Raw genomic sequence first — 18,863 nt, 5'->3', positions numbered from 1 at the left:
TATTTTTTACTTATTTGAAAGGATTTCCCAAAATATAAACTCAATAAAATAAATTTTATCTACAGTCACTGAACAGGATAAAATTATTGAATTGATGCACTTACTTCCATGATAAAATGATTGATAAAAAAAATTATGCACTTTCTTCAGCTAAATCAGTTACATACCATATAGCGAAGTAACTGTATATGTAAAAACAGAGGATCTGTTATATGGTTGAGGTCCACAACAATAGTGATAAACTTGACAAACAGTGACCTTGGGCAAGGATTTCTGCAGAGCATTAATAACTACAATCTAACATTTTACTAAACATAAATAAGACTCACTTGTCATTAATTTACCAGTAAAGCTGCAACACCAATAATGTCTAATTTTTTTAATCTGTAAGTTTAAAACTCTACTTACAATGGCTAAAGTAAGTACTTTGATTTAATTACAACATAACTAATATTTTACCAGTAGAAGCATAGAGATGTCGAGAACAGGTGGCAGTGAAGATTTTAACCAGATCGTTCAACAAAATTTTGGAAGGTGAGAGGATGCCTGAGGAATGGAGAAGGAGTGTGCTGGTACCGTTTTTTAAGAATAAGGGAGATGTGCAGACCTGCAGTAACTACAGGGGAATCAAAAAGTTGATCAGTCACACCATAAAGTTATGGGAAAGAGTATTGGAAGCCAGGCTAAGGGAAAAGGTGACCATCTGTGAGCAACAGTATGGTTTTATGCTGAGAAAGAGCACAACAGATGCATTATTTGCTTTGAGAATGTTGATGGAGAAGTATAGAGAAGGTCAGAAGAAGTTGCATTGTGGGTTTGATGATTTAGAGAACAACAGGGTGCCGAGAGAGGAGTTGCGGGAAGAAGAGATGGTGAAGGTGGAGGAGTTTAAGTACCTGAGGTCAACAGTGCAAAGTAAAAGAGAGTGTGTTAGAGAAGTGAAGAAACAAATGGCGGCAGGGTGGAGTGGGTGGAGAAGAGTGGCAGGAGTGATTTGTGATAGAAGGGTATCTGCAAGAGTGAAAGGGAAAGGTTATAGGACTGGGGTAAGACCTGCGATGTTGAGAGGTGGCGCTGGAGTTAAAGATGTTGAGATTTTCATTGGGACTGATGAGGATAGTCAAGATTAGAAAGTAGAAAAAGTTTATTAGAGGGACAGTGCATGTTGGACGTTTTGAGGACAAGGTGAAGGATGCACGATTGAGATGGTTGATATGTGCAGAGGAGGGACATATAGTATATTGGTAGAGGTATGCTGAGAATGGAGCCACCAGGAAGAAGGAAAAGAGGAAGACCAAAGAGGAGGTTCATGGATGTGGTGAAGAAAAACATGCAGGTAGTTGGTTTGAAAGAGTCAGATGTAGTATGGAGAAATGTAATTCGCTGTGGAAACCCCTAATGTAAACAGCCGAAAGAAGAAGACAGCATAACTAGTATTGTAACCTATTAAACTCCCAGGACCTGCAACAAAATCAGACTTTATTCAGCAGATACAGCATTCATAGCTTGTTTCTCTAAATAATCCGTAGCATCTACTAAATAAATACTTTAAAATAAATAATAAATAATATGCTTAGACCTTAAGGGGTTAAATGTTTTAATGTAATTCAAATAGCATATGGTTCCCTTGAAAACAATCTGCTCTCTCCACAGTCGAAAGCATTATGTGATTTGGCATCTGCTTTGTCTGAACCGCAAAACAGTAAAAGAGGGAAGAGGGAAAGGTTTTGAGAGCTAGCCTACAATCTGCTCCACTTGACATTACATTTCTACACATGAATAGTAGACATAAGCAATTTGAAACAGCAACCAGGCAATCACATTCTCCCTTACCCAACTATCATATCTATTTTATACTGACAAAAAAAAAGAAAAAAGAATCAAAGACACCTATTGTAATACCTTATGTTGAATGCAACCACAAATTAAGGTTCTCGGTGCCTTTCAAAGTGCCACAGTTATTTATTGTATTTTTCCTATTTGCCAGACATGTGCAGGCTTTCATGTAATAAGCACACACGTCAAATTTGCAGGAAATGAACAAATACAAGCAATCTTGTCTGTTTCGAAATGAATGAAACCGATTGCTGCAAACTAAAGCTATACTCAAGTTGCAGTTGACATCACAGCCCTGTCTTGACATTCTCAAAAAAGTAATGAAAAGGAAGAAGAAAAAGCACAGAAGGCAGCTTATTGGATTGTCAACCTGTCAAAATGTGTTGATGCATTTGTCGATCCAACACAGCCATGTTCATCTGTCAAGCACTAGTTAACGAGAGCGCATCAACACTTACGTGTAAATGTGAAAGTGAAAAGAAATGATTAAACCAGGACAGACTGTGAAACATTTTTCAATCATGACAGAGTAAATCAGAGTAAAATCGGAGTAAAATGCATATCTGCATACAAAACTGTTGATTTGCACAGGGTGACCTTTCACAATGCAAAAAACGTTATTTTCGTTTATGGTGTTTTGAAATGCAACACAATAGCTATGATTTCGGGTCTGAGTATCACATATATGACAATCTATAAGCAATTCTTTACTGTTGCTAGTGTACTACCTGCCATTCTTCTACTTGCACAATCACTTCACTTCACTGGCATTCAACAACAAACAACAAAATGTACATTTTCGCTGAAATTGATTTTTTTTATGCAGTTTTGGCTTTGTACTTTCATATGCATTCGATTTACAGGGGTCATATAGGGTAGAAGGAAAGCTGTATTATTGTGTATAAGTACATGCAAGAAAAGGGTATTATAATTCTCTTATATTCTCTTCAACTGGAGAACACTTTGTGCAGCTGAAGAAAGTTCTACCTCAACAGCCTAAAGATCCGTGAAGTTACTAAGCAACTCAAAAATTTGAGGATGGATTTGGACAGTCTGCTACAATAGCACAGGACCACAGTTTGTATGAACAGTTCAGCATTTAAGCACCTATAACTTCACAACAATGATGGAATGGACGTTCTGTGCTGCCCAGATGAGGATGGTTTTCCTTCTGAGTCTTGTTCCTCTCAAGGTTTCTTTCTCATTATATCTCAGGGAGTTTTTTACACCACAATCACCACTGGCTTATTTATTAGGGACAAACTTATAATTATATGGAACAAACTTATAGACACTAAATTCAGAAACTCTTTTATACAAGGTTATAACTGCTTAATCTTTTTAAAGCAGCTGTGGGACAATGTATATTGTTAAAATCTCTATACAAATAAAAATGAACTAAATTGAATAATGGTTTTATGAATATAATTGTTTATATAAAAAAAAAAAACCCTATTATTGGTCCAACGATTTTAAAATGTATAAAAAGCCAGTATACTTAATAACTAAAGACCCACCGCTATGACAAAAATACGGGTCAGTGAAGCTGCCCTTTAAAAATGTGCACCAGCCTTTCAAATGACTTAAATTCTTATGAAGTTTCTTTTCACCAGAGGCCAAAAATGTGACATGTCACAGGTGTGAAATGTTTGCCTAGCAGGCGGCTCACAGCCCTTTTCTTTCCCATTGCTCTGCTCACCAAATTCTGTATACTTACTCAATACTCTATACATAGAACAGTAACAGTGTTCTGACTAATCTCATAACAGACTTGCAGCTCCAAAATTATATTTTATACTGATTGAAAACATCGAGCAAGTCGATATCTGTTCTGCATCACGGTTAAAGAAATCCTTATGATAAACATTCCGAAATTTTACACTAAATGTCAATCCTATTCCCTGTTCAACATGAAGAGCACAGCGTTATACAATTTAAATCCTTTTCAATTAGTTTCCTTGTAATTACCAAACAAATCAGAGTTTAAAAAAAATTATTATGGCCCTATTAGTATAAAGAAATAAGAGATTAAGATGTTTAATACGTTTGATAATAAGTTCAGAAATGTGGTGTTGTTGGTGATGCTGTTGTTGTTGTTTTCTTCTTGTGGTGACTGGGGGTTGTGAACCCTATTAGCTGCTGGAAACATTATTAAGTCAGCAATCAAATCAGAGAGTCTCGTACATAAACAGCTTTCAGCAACAGCGGAAAAAAAACACATGCTAATTTGTTTGAACGAGATGTGTTCATGCTAACACATATTAAAGAGCATCTCAGAGACTGAATTAGAAGGTTGCATCTGAAGAATCCATTAATTTCAATAAAAAAAAACCCAGTTTTAAAAAGAACATTATAAAACTGTTTAATAGGTTAAAAATGTTTCATTAAAAATGAGAGATCTGTTAAGCTCCACATGAAGGGGCCAACTAAAAACATCTGTTGCAAATGCGGTTTTAAAGTGTGGTATAAGGAAATAGAAAAACAATGGACATATGTTAAATAAGGAACATAAGAGAAATGTTTTTTTGTTCACTTACATTGATGCCTTTCTGAAATACAGCTTGTCCCATGACATTTGCCAACATGCGGATTAGTGCTGCTCCCTGCACACACACATAAATGTATAAATATACAGATAGATATACAGATAGATATACAGATAGATATACAGATAGATAGATAGATAGATAGATAGATAGATAGATAGATAGATAGATAGATAGATAGATAGATAGATAGATAGATAGATAGATAGATAGATAGATAGATAGATAGATAGATAGATAGATAGCAACTTGGCTACTTATTTTTTTAAGCTAGTTTATTTTAGATAGATGGACGGATGGACAGATGGACAGATAGATAGACAGATAGATAGACAAATAGATAGATAGACAGATAGACAGACAGATGATAGATAGATAGATAGATAGATAGATAGATAGATAGATAGATAGATAGATAGATAGATAGATAGATAGATAGATAGATAGATAGATAGATAGATAGATAGATAGATAGATAGATAGATAGATTGCAACTTGACTACTTATTTTTTTAAGCTAGTTTATTTTAGATAGATGGACAGATGGACGGATGGACAGATAGATAGACAGATAGATAGACAGATCGATAGATAGATAGATAGATAGATAGATAGATAGATAGATAGATAGATAGATAGATAGATAGATAGATAGATAGATAGATAGATAGATAGATAGATAGATAGATAGATAGATAGATAGATATTAAACTTTTCAATTCACAGATCCAAGATGGCGGCATGGCAGTAGCTCCAGATGGTGGTTTTCACATTGTTGTGTTATGTTCACTGTGTACTGCGTCAGCTATATATGGTTGAAATGACAATAAAAGCTTGAATTCACTTCATTTGAATTACCAAGAATCTTTAAAGAAATGAGTTGCGGGTAACTTTATAGTATTTCTTCTGCCAGATCGCCCCGACCTGCTAGCTATAACCTATCATGTCACATCTACCAGTTAAAGAGGGTAAAGTCTACTGTGGGCTTCCTCTAAAGCATATGGAGTGAGTCAACATTATCTTTTTTTAAATGGGTAAAGGTAACCTACTTGTAGGTATGTCCAATCTGCCCTGAACAGGTTACACAAGCTCACCAAAGCCCAAAATTCCGCAGTAATGTTGTGAATGATAGGCATGAGAGTGTGCCTTCCTGTCCACCCACAGACAATTTCGATCTCTTGTCTCCATTCCACAGATGGCTGTTTCAATGCAAGGGATTTGAACTATTTAAACTGGAATTTGGCTACTTTGATCCAATTAAACTGAATATTTTTTCTAAATATTTGCTTTTAAAGACATATAATAAGATTATAATTGTTTAAAAAGATGATTATAAAGTAGAGGTGTTTTTGTTTTCTAATCAAAGCAGCCATCTTGTACAAACAGAAGCACTTTTTTCTCTTTGTGCAATTTCATATTGTTCCAGTCTCATATCCCTCAATTCCCCTCAAAAGTAAATATTTAAATACAGTGTGGAGATAGATAGATCATAGATAAATCATGTTTAGATGTTTCAAATCATTAGATTTTATCATTAAATGTTTTTTTTAAGAAGAGCACACAGAAAAAAATGGCAATTATTTTTAGTAATTAAATAATTGACAATAAAACATTTGAAAGCAATATAAAATAGATTTGAGGGAGTGTGAGCTGTTTATTGCACCACCTTTTCCCTGAGGCTGACACCCTATTCTGTTATTCAAGCCTTTCCTTTTACTCTAACATATTAAAGAATAAATTTAATTAAACTATGTTATTGCTCACCTGCAGGCAAAATAAACTTTAATAATTTTACTTAGAATAGTAGGGTGATTAATTCAGAGTGCATTTACATTTTAAGAAAACAAAGAAAGCCTGAGTGTTCACTCCAGAAATAAAAAAATATATTGTACACAACCTAAAGTCATAAAGGTCAAGGAACCTACTCTAATTAACTTTGACTATTCTATGACAATAGAGGGTTTCTGGATGGCGGATTGTCACTTTGTAAGGTGTAAAATTTATGTCCCCAAAATATTTTAGTCTAAAGTCTTCAATCCAATGCATTGAAACCAAAAATAATGATTTTTTTTTATTGTTTCTAAAACAGTACTTAAGCAATTGTTATTGATGTAGATTCATTTACTGTGTGTCTTACTGTTGTTGCAATTTTTAGCATATATTGTTTTCTTAGCTTTCCTTATCCCTTGCTTTCATCCATCTTATTTGCTCGATCTGGGTCATAGCTATCCAGAAATTGTGTGAATGTTATTGCATGCACAACTGTGCACAACTTAAGTGTTTCAGTTATGTGGTCTGGATTTGACATTGTCAGCATCTTCTAGACCAAATTTTTTAATAAATTCAAATAACATGAGCTGCTACTTATAAGTGAACATCTAATTAACAAAATTAACTAATTAACTTAAGCAGTATTTTATTTATTCATCAAATCACATTATTTTGTATTTTAAAAACATTATAAAATAGATTATATCCTATATCCTATGGGAAAAAATAGATGAAATCTATTGAGCAAAATAACAACGAGACATTTACTTTTTTGTAAGCGATCCAGTCGAAAACCCGGTCAATGTCAGCAGCTTCGAAAACCTCCTGTGAGATGGGATGTGAACTTGCCAAACCGTCAAGTAGCATCACCTCATGAAGCACGTCAGTCAGGAACCTTTGCTTCTCCTGCAGCACACACACACACCCACACAAAGGAGTTAGAATGTATTGATATTTTTAAATGCTGATGTATTATTTAAGTTATTTCAATAGTCAATAGTTTTTACCGAATGCACCGAATTGTTATAGTTTTGGCTGCTGAGCCTCTCTCTCTCTCTCTCTCTCTCTCTCTCTCTCTCTCTCTCTCTCTCTCTCTCTCTCTCTCACTCTCTCTCACACACACACACACACACACACACACACACACACATATACATACTGTATATATATCATTAAAGACTCAACAGCCAAATAACACACATGTATACCAGTGTTACTAAATGTATTTTTTATTGAATATGTTTTTAATTATTCCTAATAGTCTATTCTTTTAATCCCATCGTGTTTCTCTCGGATGTGCTGCTGTACAGCTTTATACACAAATTAACATAAAATAATGTAAATATATATAAATGGAAAATGTTAAGTAATATAAAATTATTTGCCATATTGGAATGAATGATCAGAACACACCTATCAGGCATAACTTAATTGCCACTAATCAGGCATAACATTATGACCACCTGCCTAATATTGTGTTGGTCCCCCTTTTGCTCCCAAAACAGTCCTGACCCTTCGAACATTAATAGCAGTAACGATTTGAGCTACAGGAGCTCGTCTGTTGGATCGGACCACACGTGCCAGCCTTCACTCCCCGCCTGCATCAATGAGACTTGGCCAGTATACCACTGTTCCTTCCTTGGGCCACTTTTGATAGATACTGACCACTGCAGTCCGGGAACAGCCCACAAGAGCTGCAGTTTCAGAGATGCTCTGACCCAGTGGTCTAGACATCTCAATTTGGCCCATTTTAAACTTGCACAAATTCTTATGCTTTTCCATTTTTTCCTGATTCTAACACAACATTGAGGACAAAATTTTACTTGTTGCCTTATATACCGTAACTCACCCACTAACAGGTGCCATGATGAAGAGATAATCAGTGTTATTTACTTTACTGCTCATAATCATATGCCTTCTCGGTGTATGGTCATATACACAATCTGGCTTAGTTGTAAATATTTGCAATATTTCCAGCTGAGGTAAATATATAAACGTTCTTTTATAATAATTATTTTACAAATTTCTCTCTCTCTCTCTCTCTCTCTCTCTCTCTCTCTCTCTCTCTCTCTCTCTCTCTCTTTCATTAAAACACAGCAAAAGATAAAACAGCTTTAACAATGGACCAAAAGAAAAATATAAAAGAGTGAATAAAGGCAGTGTAAAACAGCAATCTATACCAATAACACTGACTGGACATTGGCGATATGCATCAACAAATTTCTATTACTAAAAGAAACAGATGCTAATGTAGGGTGAAATTACTTATAATAGAATTGAGTGCATGGCACAGTTAACTGTGGATAATGCAACAGTGTAATGGGAAATGTGATTCGCTCAATAAGCTACATCAAAAGGGGAGGTTGTTCTACCATATTTTACTTTAATGATATTAGCAAAGCAGATTAGTGAATTATAGAAGATTGTGCCCTACCTTTATGCACTGATTCATATTCTGATTTAAAAGTTTCGTGTTTATTAAGCAAAAGTTAAATTTTATTTAATTTATTTGAATTTAATCACTCAATCTCCTGGACTCCGAGGTGATAATAGAATAGAACAATTGACCCATAATCAAAAGTTTGGGTAAAACTGAAGTTGCACACATGGAAGAATAATTTAAGAATAACCAACAGAGGTGCAAAAATGGGGTATGCAGTATAGGGAGTGCATAGGGGCACTACACATTAGAGGGGGTGGGGTGCATGCAGTGTATTTATTATTGTAGTAACCCCTCTATTTTTGAAAGCGGAAGGTGGGAGGTGCCAACCGTGATCTTGCATACCCCTCGGCAAATGTGCAGTTGCACTTCTGTCTATTACCACGGAAAAACATTTTTCACCACAAAAGAGAAAAAAGGTTGTTTTTAACAGCTGAAGCAGCTGTGTTTTGTTCTATCATTGTTCCTTTTTTTCAAATTTGACCAGGCCTAATAACATTTAAATCTTTTTTTATCTACTTATCAACAATTGTAGGATTGTACATTTAAAGCAATTCCTCATATGTGTTCCTATGCACATCAATGTCAATGTGCCTTGCAACTGCATTTTCAAGATTTCTTGCACATCAGCTGGGATGCATTGCTGGGATAAAAAAATTCAAGGTATTGCTCGGCAAAATCACCTAAAAGACTCAAAACTTGCCCAAAAATCCAGCCACTGGAAAAAAAAAGAAATTAAATGAGAATTCTTTATTTTCTTAGCCAATACATGGAGAAACAAGCTCACTCTGGTATGCACAAATGTTTAATTTGTAATATCTGCAGGATGCCTTTTTGTCATATTCTACTATGGGAGTGCTATAATCCCCCTTTCCCACCTTCAATCTGTATAATGTAATGAAATAAACATTTCTGTTCATTGTAGATACACAGCCTGCACACATTCCGTGTGTTTGTCTTAGCCTATGCTTGAGTAAACTGATTTAATTGCAATATAATAATTTGCTTCAAAATAAGGTCTTGGTGGCTATGAAAAATGTTCCCTTAAAAATCACCAAGCACTAAGCTGTTCCTAAAGTGCGTTCTCTCAGCACCACTGCTGCCACATGAATATGACGTATCACAACACTACAGAGGCCGAGGCATGTCCTGAGAGTCACAGAGAATATAGATAAACATGGCGGAGGTAGAGCTGCATTTTCAGAACATCTGGTTTCTTTTTTCTTCTGTTTTGCATTACAAAGGCCTTTTTGTAAAAAGGCCATGCCTTAGAAGTCAAAAGGCACTTAGGTAAACTTATTCTTTTTTCTTTTGTTTTGAACTACAAAGGCTTTTTTGTAAAAGGGACATGTTTTAGAAGTCAGAAGGCACCTAATTAAACTTAATTATAAATAAAAGTGAACTATCAGTACGATATTGAATTGCATATCATCATATTTTTTCCATTGCGTCATATTTCATTGAATCGCATTGTGTTGAATCAAACCAAAATCGGATTGCATCGCATTGTAATAGGGGGGAAATCTTCTACTGATCGTATCGCATCAGTAGCTGCTTCATATTTATCTTTAATGTATCCTTGGCTATGCAGCAAAATGCGAATAACATCAACCTCAGTCATGGAGATGCACATCCCCACTGTGAACCTGTTATGTATTTAGCTTCTTATTTGACCACAATACAACAGAAATATGGTTCAATTTCAAATCATCATTTATGCAATATGTTGGCCTAAACTGAGATACTCCCCTCAGCCTGTAATAGGCTTGTAAAATCCTGCAATTAAAAAAAATAATAATTTAAGGTTCAAAAAAACAGGGGGCGAGAGAGAGAGAGAGAGAGAGAGAGAGAGAGAGAGAGAGAGAGAGAGAGAGAGAGAGAGAGAGAGAGAGAGAGAGAGAGAGAGAGAGAGAAAGAAAGACCGAGTGTATATACATAATTTATCGTTTCTCATATGAGTCACTTATGTGCATTATAAAAATGAGTGCCATTAAAAGAGTCTCCATCTGGCCGATACGTGCTTTTATTAGAGTGATGACGCCCAGTGCCATTTCATTTATAGTCTCTGATCTCTCTCTTACAGAGAGACCATAAAAGTAAAGTGCAAAGTGAGTGCAGCTGAGCAGACACCTAGCCCTATGCATCTGACAGCTTTAAGGTCTGACAATTTCATCTGAGAACACCAGTGCAGAAATTAATAATAGGAAAAATGTTATAAACATCTTTATCATTCACCCAGCCAGAGGTGACACCTCTTGCTTTGAAATAAAGTGAAGGAAGTGTGTTTGAGCACAGAAATTAACATTCATTAGCTAATCCCAACCAGGTTCATATCGCTTTATCACAGTGGAATCATCTTGACGGATGATGACTTGTATTCGAGATAAGCATGTGAAAATATTTTTTCATTTTGTCCGTGTCGTAATTAACTTGTGTCTGTCTTGAACTTCAGCTTTTTCGCACTGCAGTGAGGTTTGTAGGAAGGAATGATTAAATGATATAGCAGATGAAAATACTGCAATATCAGCTCGGGAAACAGCTTTGAAACAGTTTTACTCTTCCTCACCCCTCCTCATTTTCCTTCTTACTGTATGTCTGAGCTGCAGGTGCTAATCTCATGAATATTTATTCTGGTTTTATAGTGATAATGATCGTGCATCATAATGCAGCTTATGTTTCTATCTTAGCTAATGTCCTTGTATTAAGCATCTCTAAAACTTTTCTCTACAACTCTCATGTGGTTTATGTAGGTCTTGCAGTAAACTGAATGCATTGAAATATATTACATAATTGCATATAGTAGCTTACCCAGAATAAGCTAAACACTGGTGACACTTTCTGTTATGCTAAAGAAGGCATAGTGCTAGCCTGATTTGGGGCAATGCGTATCTTTAGAGGGAAGAATCTTTGTACATCATCAATACAATGCAACCCTGACTAATCCTCTGATGGAACATTTATTTTCTTGTGGTAAAGAATTCCTCCAGTATAATATTTTTTCTATTCACAGGGCTCAAGTGGAGCATTTGATAAATATGAAAACAATGCAAATAAAATGCTTAGGCCTTCACAGCCATCTGTGCTCAATTGAGAATTTACAAAATATTTTTGGTGTTACACAGTGCTTCCTTCCAATATCATCAAAACATCAATTGAGGAAATAACTTTTGAAAGTATGATGTCTTCTACTTTACAGTTAAAGCTATATTTAAAATCAATGATAAAGCTCACTCAAGGTGTTCACATGGCTCACAGAGTTTCAACACCTTATTTTAGCATTGGCTGCTGATACACAATATTGGAAAAAGTTTGAGGACACCTAGTCATATGTATGGTATGTGATTTTTTTAGCATCGCATTCTTAGAATTCTGTCCAACACCAACGGTGTTCAACAGGGTTTAGGTAAGAGCACGATAGCAAGAGATATTTTACTTCAACCCATGCAAAGCATATTGTCATGGAGTTTGCTTTGTGCACAGGGGCATTGTCTTGCTGGAACATGTTTGGGTCTCCTTGTTCAAGTGAAGGGAAAATTTCATGCTTCTGTTTCCAAAGATGTCCTGTTACATTGTGTACCTCCAGCTTTGCAATAACAGGTGTCCCAATTTTTACCATATAGTGTATGTTATGTTTATCATTTACTTTGTAGCCCACTTGTGCATTGATACTGTAAGTAACTATGGCCTATACAGTAGGTTGCAGGTCACTTTAGCTAATGCTACACAATTGATGTCATATTAGGGGTGAAACGTATACAAAAGTCACAGCTCTGTTCAATTTCAGTGCAGTTAGGGGGAAGAAATGCAACATTTAAAATTGCTTGTTTTTTATTAATGTTATTTATTATTAACATTTTAATTGATAAAAAATAAAGTTTAATTATTTTTTAATTATTTTTTTTTTTTTTACCAAATTTAAATAAAAGGGCTGCTTGGTTTTAACAAAAAAAAAAAAAAAAAAAAATAGAATACAAATAAATCAAATTAATGCCTTTTATTATACAGATTAAATTGAGTAATCAATTAAATAGGCACAAATTATTTGATGAAATAAAATTAAATAAATGGAAACATTTTGTTAAATAGTTTAACAAATGTTTGCGTTTAGGAAACACACAAATAGTTATTTATTTATTTATTTATTTAATTAATTAATTTATTTATTTTTAAATTACTTTGTAATTTATTTCTTCCATTCTTCATTCGTTCATTTACTCCCTCGATATGTGGAATTGAAGCAAAGCAATTTAATGGACTGTCGTAATAATGATACATTTACTGTTTTTGGCAGATGCCCTGATCAAGAGTGACTTATTACTAAGCAGGGGAGGGTTAAGGGCGTTGCTCAAGGGCCCAGCAGTGGCTTCTTAGTGGTGGTGGGATTTGAACTTGTGACCTTCCGATCCAAAGTCCAATGCCTTAACCACTGAGCTATTACCTCTCTCTTCATGTTAGCGATGACAGGAAGGCATGCGCAGTACAAATCCATTTTTTTCAGTGTTTCCAGTACGGCTCGAGTAGCCACAGTGACACTGTGCTTAAAGTGTGAAGCAGAGACCCAACAAACTTGAGGACGACCACTTAATGTGTCCGCCACCTATGTGCCGCACATAAAACAAGTATTTTATTTAATACACATGTGCACTATATCAAAACCACTGTACTGAAACGGTTCGGTATAAATACTTATACATTACACCCCTTGTCATATGATTACATTTTTGAATAGATAATATGCAACTTGATGTTAGGAAAAACAGGACATTCACTGAGAGCCAGCAAACTGTGTTAACTAAACTGTACAGACACAATTGGCAAGTGATAATGAGCTGAAACATGTCAAACACCTCATAACTGATGTGTCCAGTGGCAGCTAGCCCTGAAATATATTGCTTCAGTCTCCGCAGGAGGTATTGATCATTAAGTTGGGCAAATAAGCAATAAATAATGGGATAGGTGATAAATACAGAGTAATTGGGTCAAAAAAGAAAGAAAAAAACATTGGATGCAACACACACACAACATAAACAGCATAACCAAAAGCATGTAGAATCCAAAACATGACTTTTTAATAACACGGATACAGCCTACAGCAATAGATAACTCTGGCTGACTCTGATTCTTAAACAACCAGAACGGTAAACACAGTCATCACGATTCAGTGGGTGCTTAAACCATTCTTGTTGTTATTTTGATAGCGGCCTCCTTCCATTTTTTTCCACGTGCCAAGCCTCAAGTGATTTTGTCTATCGCCCCATAACTGCATTAAGAGCCTCTTCAACATAAGTGGGTTTTTTCGTGCCCATGTTATGGTAATTGCTAGAGCTGTTAAATTTTGTTTCAGTGAGGCAGATTCTACCCGAGACTGTGTCTGTCAAATTCGATATCAAATTGTAGCTCGTGTTGTCTAGTGCAGGTTCTGAAACATTTTAATAATATCGGTAAATATGTGGGGTAGCTGGATTGTAATTACAGTCTGCAGTTCTGCCTGAGACAATGCAAAAAATATTCCTTTTTCTCATTGTGTGAGTACATTCCATGAAAATGTAATAGCAAGAAAGTAAAACACTTTACACAGCTTTTATTCAGTTAGAACACAACACGCCAGGCATGATGGTTGTCATGGCAATATGTCAGACATTATGCAAGACTATTTCATTCTACAATTGCTGCAATGCTACTGTAACAATATATTTTATCACAGTCACTTCAAGTCAAGGACCACTGGACAAATGAGAACCAGGTCTTTGCCAAGCCCATGCACTATACACTTATTTATTTATTCCTGTCCTGATGAAGTGGTTGAGAAGGTCAGCCCAGATTTTTCACTTACGTTTGCATTTACACCATTTGGCGACTTATAGATATGCTCTGTAGTCCCCGTCAGAAACATATCTTCATGCTAGATTAAACAGTTATGGGTCAATTCTGTTAAAATAAAAATTAGTTATTCATGTGTTTCTGCAGGAACAAACATGAACATTTGCTTCTAACTAGTACAGTAACATTCCAGAACTGTCTGAGATACCCAGATCCCACACAAAACTGTTCAGGTCCTTGATCCAGAAAGAGGTACTTGATATACATAGTGCTAGCTGAACTCAAAATAAAGCACCAATGCAGCTCAGATAGATTCTGTTGATTTAGTGAGTATCTGCAAGTCAAGTCGAGTGGTTTTTATTGTCTTTCCAATCTACCGTATAATTGTATTGTACCTGATTTTTTTGTAATATATATATATATATATATATATATATATATATATATATATATATATATATATATATATATATATATATATAGCGCAGTGCTGGTCTTTTCACCTGTACCTTAAACTTTTTTTGCACACATACAGTATAATATGCTATTGTATATATGTATTAACATAATATTATATTTATTATTAATAATTTTAATTCATTGCTTTTTGCACTTCTGGTTAGATGCTTACTGCATTTGGTCCTGTACCTGGACAAGGACAATAAAGAAGATCTAATCTAATCTAATCTAATCTAATCTAATCTAATCTAATCTAATCTAATCTAATCTAATCTAATCAAGATCATTTCTTTGCAGTGTGATGAGGATTACTAAATTCACATACACAGGTTGTTCCAGACTGTTCTTTTTATTAAAATTAAAATTATTTTACCAATATTTTTTTTTTATCAATATTCATTGTCACAAGATGTTTCAACTGACAGTTTGAAATGTTTGATTTGCATAAGTATGCAACCTCTTCAGGCTTGTACTGTGTATTATAACAGGTTTAATATCAATTAATAAACATTTCACCCATTTGCCCTAGCATATTTGATCAAGGGTTTTTCATGGATGCATATAGACATCACTACTAATGATTGATTAAATCTAAATCTGTTTTTTTTTTTTTTATTTGGCCAACTTTCTGTTGCTAAACCACAAATTTTTTGCCATAAACTCACCCTTCTGAAAAGTCTATATTTGTCCCAAGTATATGCTTTTTATTAATCTGCAGTCTTTTAGTATGTTCCTCTATTTTCAGTCAATAGACTTTGTATAAGTAGCCTTTCTGCAACTTCCCTCACAATTTAATTTCTTGCTCCTATGAGTTATGATGGACAACAACTATTTCTCGTCAGTGCCTGGGTGGCATGATGTATGTCAGGTCACAGTCTTAGTCACAATCAAACTCCCAACAATCACCACAGCGTTCCAATATGGCCGACACAAATACGAACGCACAGGAAATGCACAGATTTACAGGTGTACCCAGTCACAAGCATGCAGAGGCTATACAGTGAGGAAAATAAGTATTTGAAAACCCTGCTATTTTGCAAGTTCTCCCACTTAGAAATCATATAGGGGTCTGAAATTGTCATCATAGGTGCATGTCCACTGTGAGAGACATTACCAAAAAAAAAAATAATCCAGAAATCACAATATATGATTATTAAACTATTTATTTGTATGATACAGCTGCAAATAAGTTTTTGAACACCTGTCTATCAGCTAGAATTCTGACCCCCAAAGACCTGTTAGTCTGCCTTTAAAATGTCCACCTCCACTACATTTATTATCCTAAATTAGATGCACCTGTTTGAGGTCGTTAGCTGCATAAAGACACCTGTCCACCCCATACAATCAGTAAGAATCCAACTACTAACATGGCCAAGACCAAAGAGCTGTCCAAAGACACTAGAGACAAAATTGTACACCTCCACAAGGCTGGAAAGGGCTACGGGGAAATTGCCAAGCAGCTTGGTGAAAAAAGGTCCACTGTTGGAGCAATCATTAGAAAATGGAAGAAGCTAAACATGACTGTCAATCTCCCTCGGACTGGGGCTCCATGCAAGATCTCACCTCGTGGGGTCTCAATGATCCTAAGGAAGGTGAGAAATCAGCCCAGAACTACACGGGAGGAGCTGGTCAATGACCTGAAAAGAGCTGGGACCACCGTTTCCGGGGTTACTGTTGGTAATACACTAAGACGTCATGGTTTGAAATCATGCATGGCACGGAAGGTTTCCCTGCTTAAACAAGCACATGTCCAGGCACGTCTTAAGTTTGCCAATGACCATTTGGATGATCCAGAGGAGTCATGGGAGAAAGTCATGTGGTCAGATAAGACCAAAATAGAACATTTGGGTCATAATTCCACTAAACGTGTTTGGAGGAAGAAGAATGATGAGTACCATCCCAAGAACACCATCCCTACTGTGAAGCATGGGGGTGGTAGCATCATGCTTTGGGGGTGTTTTTCTGCACATGGGACAGGGCGACTGCACTGTATTAAGGAGAGGATGACCGGGGCCATGTATTGCGAGATTTTGGGGAACAACCTCCTTCCCTCAGTTAGAGCATTGAAGATAGGTTGAGGCTGGGTCTTCCAACATGACAATGACCCGAAGCACACAGCCAGGATAACCAAGGAGTGGCTCTGTAAGAAGCATATCAAGGTTCTGGCGTGGCCTAGCCAGTCTCCAGACCTAAACCCAATAGAGAATCTTTGGAGGGAGCTCAAACTCCGTGTTTCTCAGCGACAGGCCAGAAAGACTGACTGATCTAGAGAAGATTTTTTAATAGTTAAAAAATCATACATTGTGATTTCTGGATTTTTTTTTAGATTATGTCTCTCACAGTGGACATGCACCTATGATGACAATTTCAGACCCCTCCATGATTTCTAAGTGGGAGAACTTGCAAAATAGCAGGGTGTTCAAATACTTATTTTCCTTACTGTATAAATAGAGTTTTTTTTGCAGCAACACTCTGCAGAATATTGTTCTTTGTGACTTGTTCCAAAGATTTACAGAGTTGTGCTATTTCATGTAATGGATTACCCTCTTAATGTTTACATTTTTTTTTTTGGTTTTGGATTTCTCTCATGTCCCTTGTGACTTTGTTTGCTTATCACCTGATCTTTGCCTATTTCTGAGCATGATTCTTGCCTGATGATTTGGCTCTTTCTGCATGTTTAATAAAGGCTGCTCTATCCGTGCTTGTGCTTGTGAGAGTGTGTTTTACATAAAAATGTAACTCTAATTTTCTCAGATATAAACCAACAGCACTCACTACGATATACAAACACTTGAATAATGTCTTGTAGCCATGAATTAAGGGAGTCTTTTATCCAAAAAAAGGTTCCCTTATTATTATTCACAGTCAAACGCCAATTGTAAGTCAATCAGGTCCTTGTTAGAGCAAACTCCTTATCATCTGTGTAATCTTGAGGCTTTCACAGAACTGATATTGAATTCTTATCCTAGCAGCCTCTTCCAATTTATAAAGTTTGTCAAGAAAAATACTGAGGGTGAGTCATATGTGTATCCAAACTGTATAGCCAGAAATCTAAAGCTACAATTGTAAAACTGATCACTGTCCTTGTAGCACCGTGAAGGTGCTCTACTATGAAATACACTTATGAACAATTTGTTTAAATTTTTTTCTTGACAATCCTTGACTGTTGCAAAAGACTAGACAGAGTTGGTAATGTTCAAATCCAGTAGGTATTCCCTCTCATTCATGAGTTTTATTGTATATTTATTATTTATTTATTACATATCAGCAAAGAAATCCACCAGTAGCAGTCTGGAGTCATTGAGGGGTACCAAGAATACTGAATACTCTTCTAGATCGATCGATCGATCGATCGATCGATCGATCTATCTATCTATCTATCTATCTATCTATCTATCTATCTATCTATCTATCTATCTATCTATCTATCTATCTATCTGTCTGTCTGTCTGTCTGTCTGTCTGTCTGTCTGTCTGTCTGTCTGTCTGTCTGTCTGTCTGTCTGTCTGCTCTCTCTGTGTTCTCTGTGTTCTCTGTGTTCTCTGTGTTCACCTAACTGTTTATATTTCTGCTACATATTCATTTCCCAAATAACTGAAGCAGGTGATAAAACATGAAACTAGCTGAAAGAAAACATCACTGAACCTTAACATTTTTCAGTTTGCTATTAAATATTTGAAGGCAGGTTATTTTGGATTTTTAATGAAACCAAGGGCAATAGTGCCAACAATAGTTACAAAGAGTGCAGATATATGCATACAGTCATGTCAGGTGATAAGTAAAAATGCTCCCTAGATCTCATGTTAAAGGGCTTATATTATATACTTATATAACTAACAAACATTGTACAATCAGTTTTAAACAAAAGAAGCCAGTACAGCATGTAGTTTTATTTATTAATTTTTTTTTAATAAAGGGCTTTAGACTTTTTCTTTTCTTTTTAGAGGAAATGTGGTATGGAGCAAGTAGAGCATTACAGACACAAAAACACAAA

General features: G+C 35.6%; 1 protein-coding gene across 2 annotated transcripts in view; it reads right to left on the bottom strand.

Moving 5' to 3' along the window:
• Nucleotides 1-18,863, bottom strand: part of LOC310719051 (thyrotropin-releasing hormone-degrading ectoenzyme-like) — a 212,951-nt gene that overhangs the window by 64,106 nt on the left and 129,982 nt on the right. For both annotated transcript variants that reach the window (XM_083528343.1, XM_083528344.1), the window contains exons 8-9: nt 6,920-7,057; nt 4,374-4,439 (exon numbers count right to left, since the gene is read on the bottom strand). In XM_083528343.1, coding sequence (XP_083384469.1) covers nt 4,374-4,439; nt 6,920-7,057 — 204 coding nt within the window. The remainder of the gene's footprint in view (nt 1-4,373; nt 4,440-6,919; nt 7,058-18,863) is intronic.

The sequence above is a fragment of the Silurus aristotelis genome (assembly GCF_946808225.1).
Source record: "Silurus aristotelis genome assembly, chromosome: 24".
Lineage (NCBI taxonomy): Eukaryota > Metazoa > Chordata > Actinopteri > Siluriformes > Siluridae > Silurus > Silurus aristotelis.
This window is presented reverse-complemented; position numbering and strand designations above follow the sequence as displayed.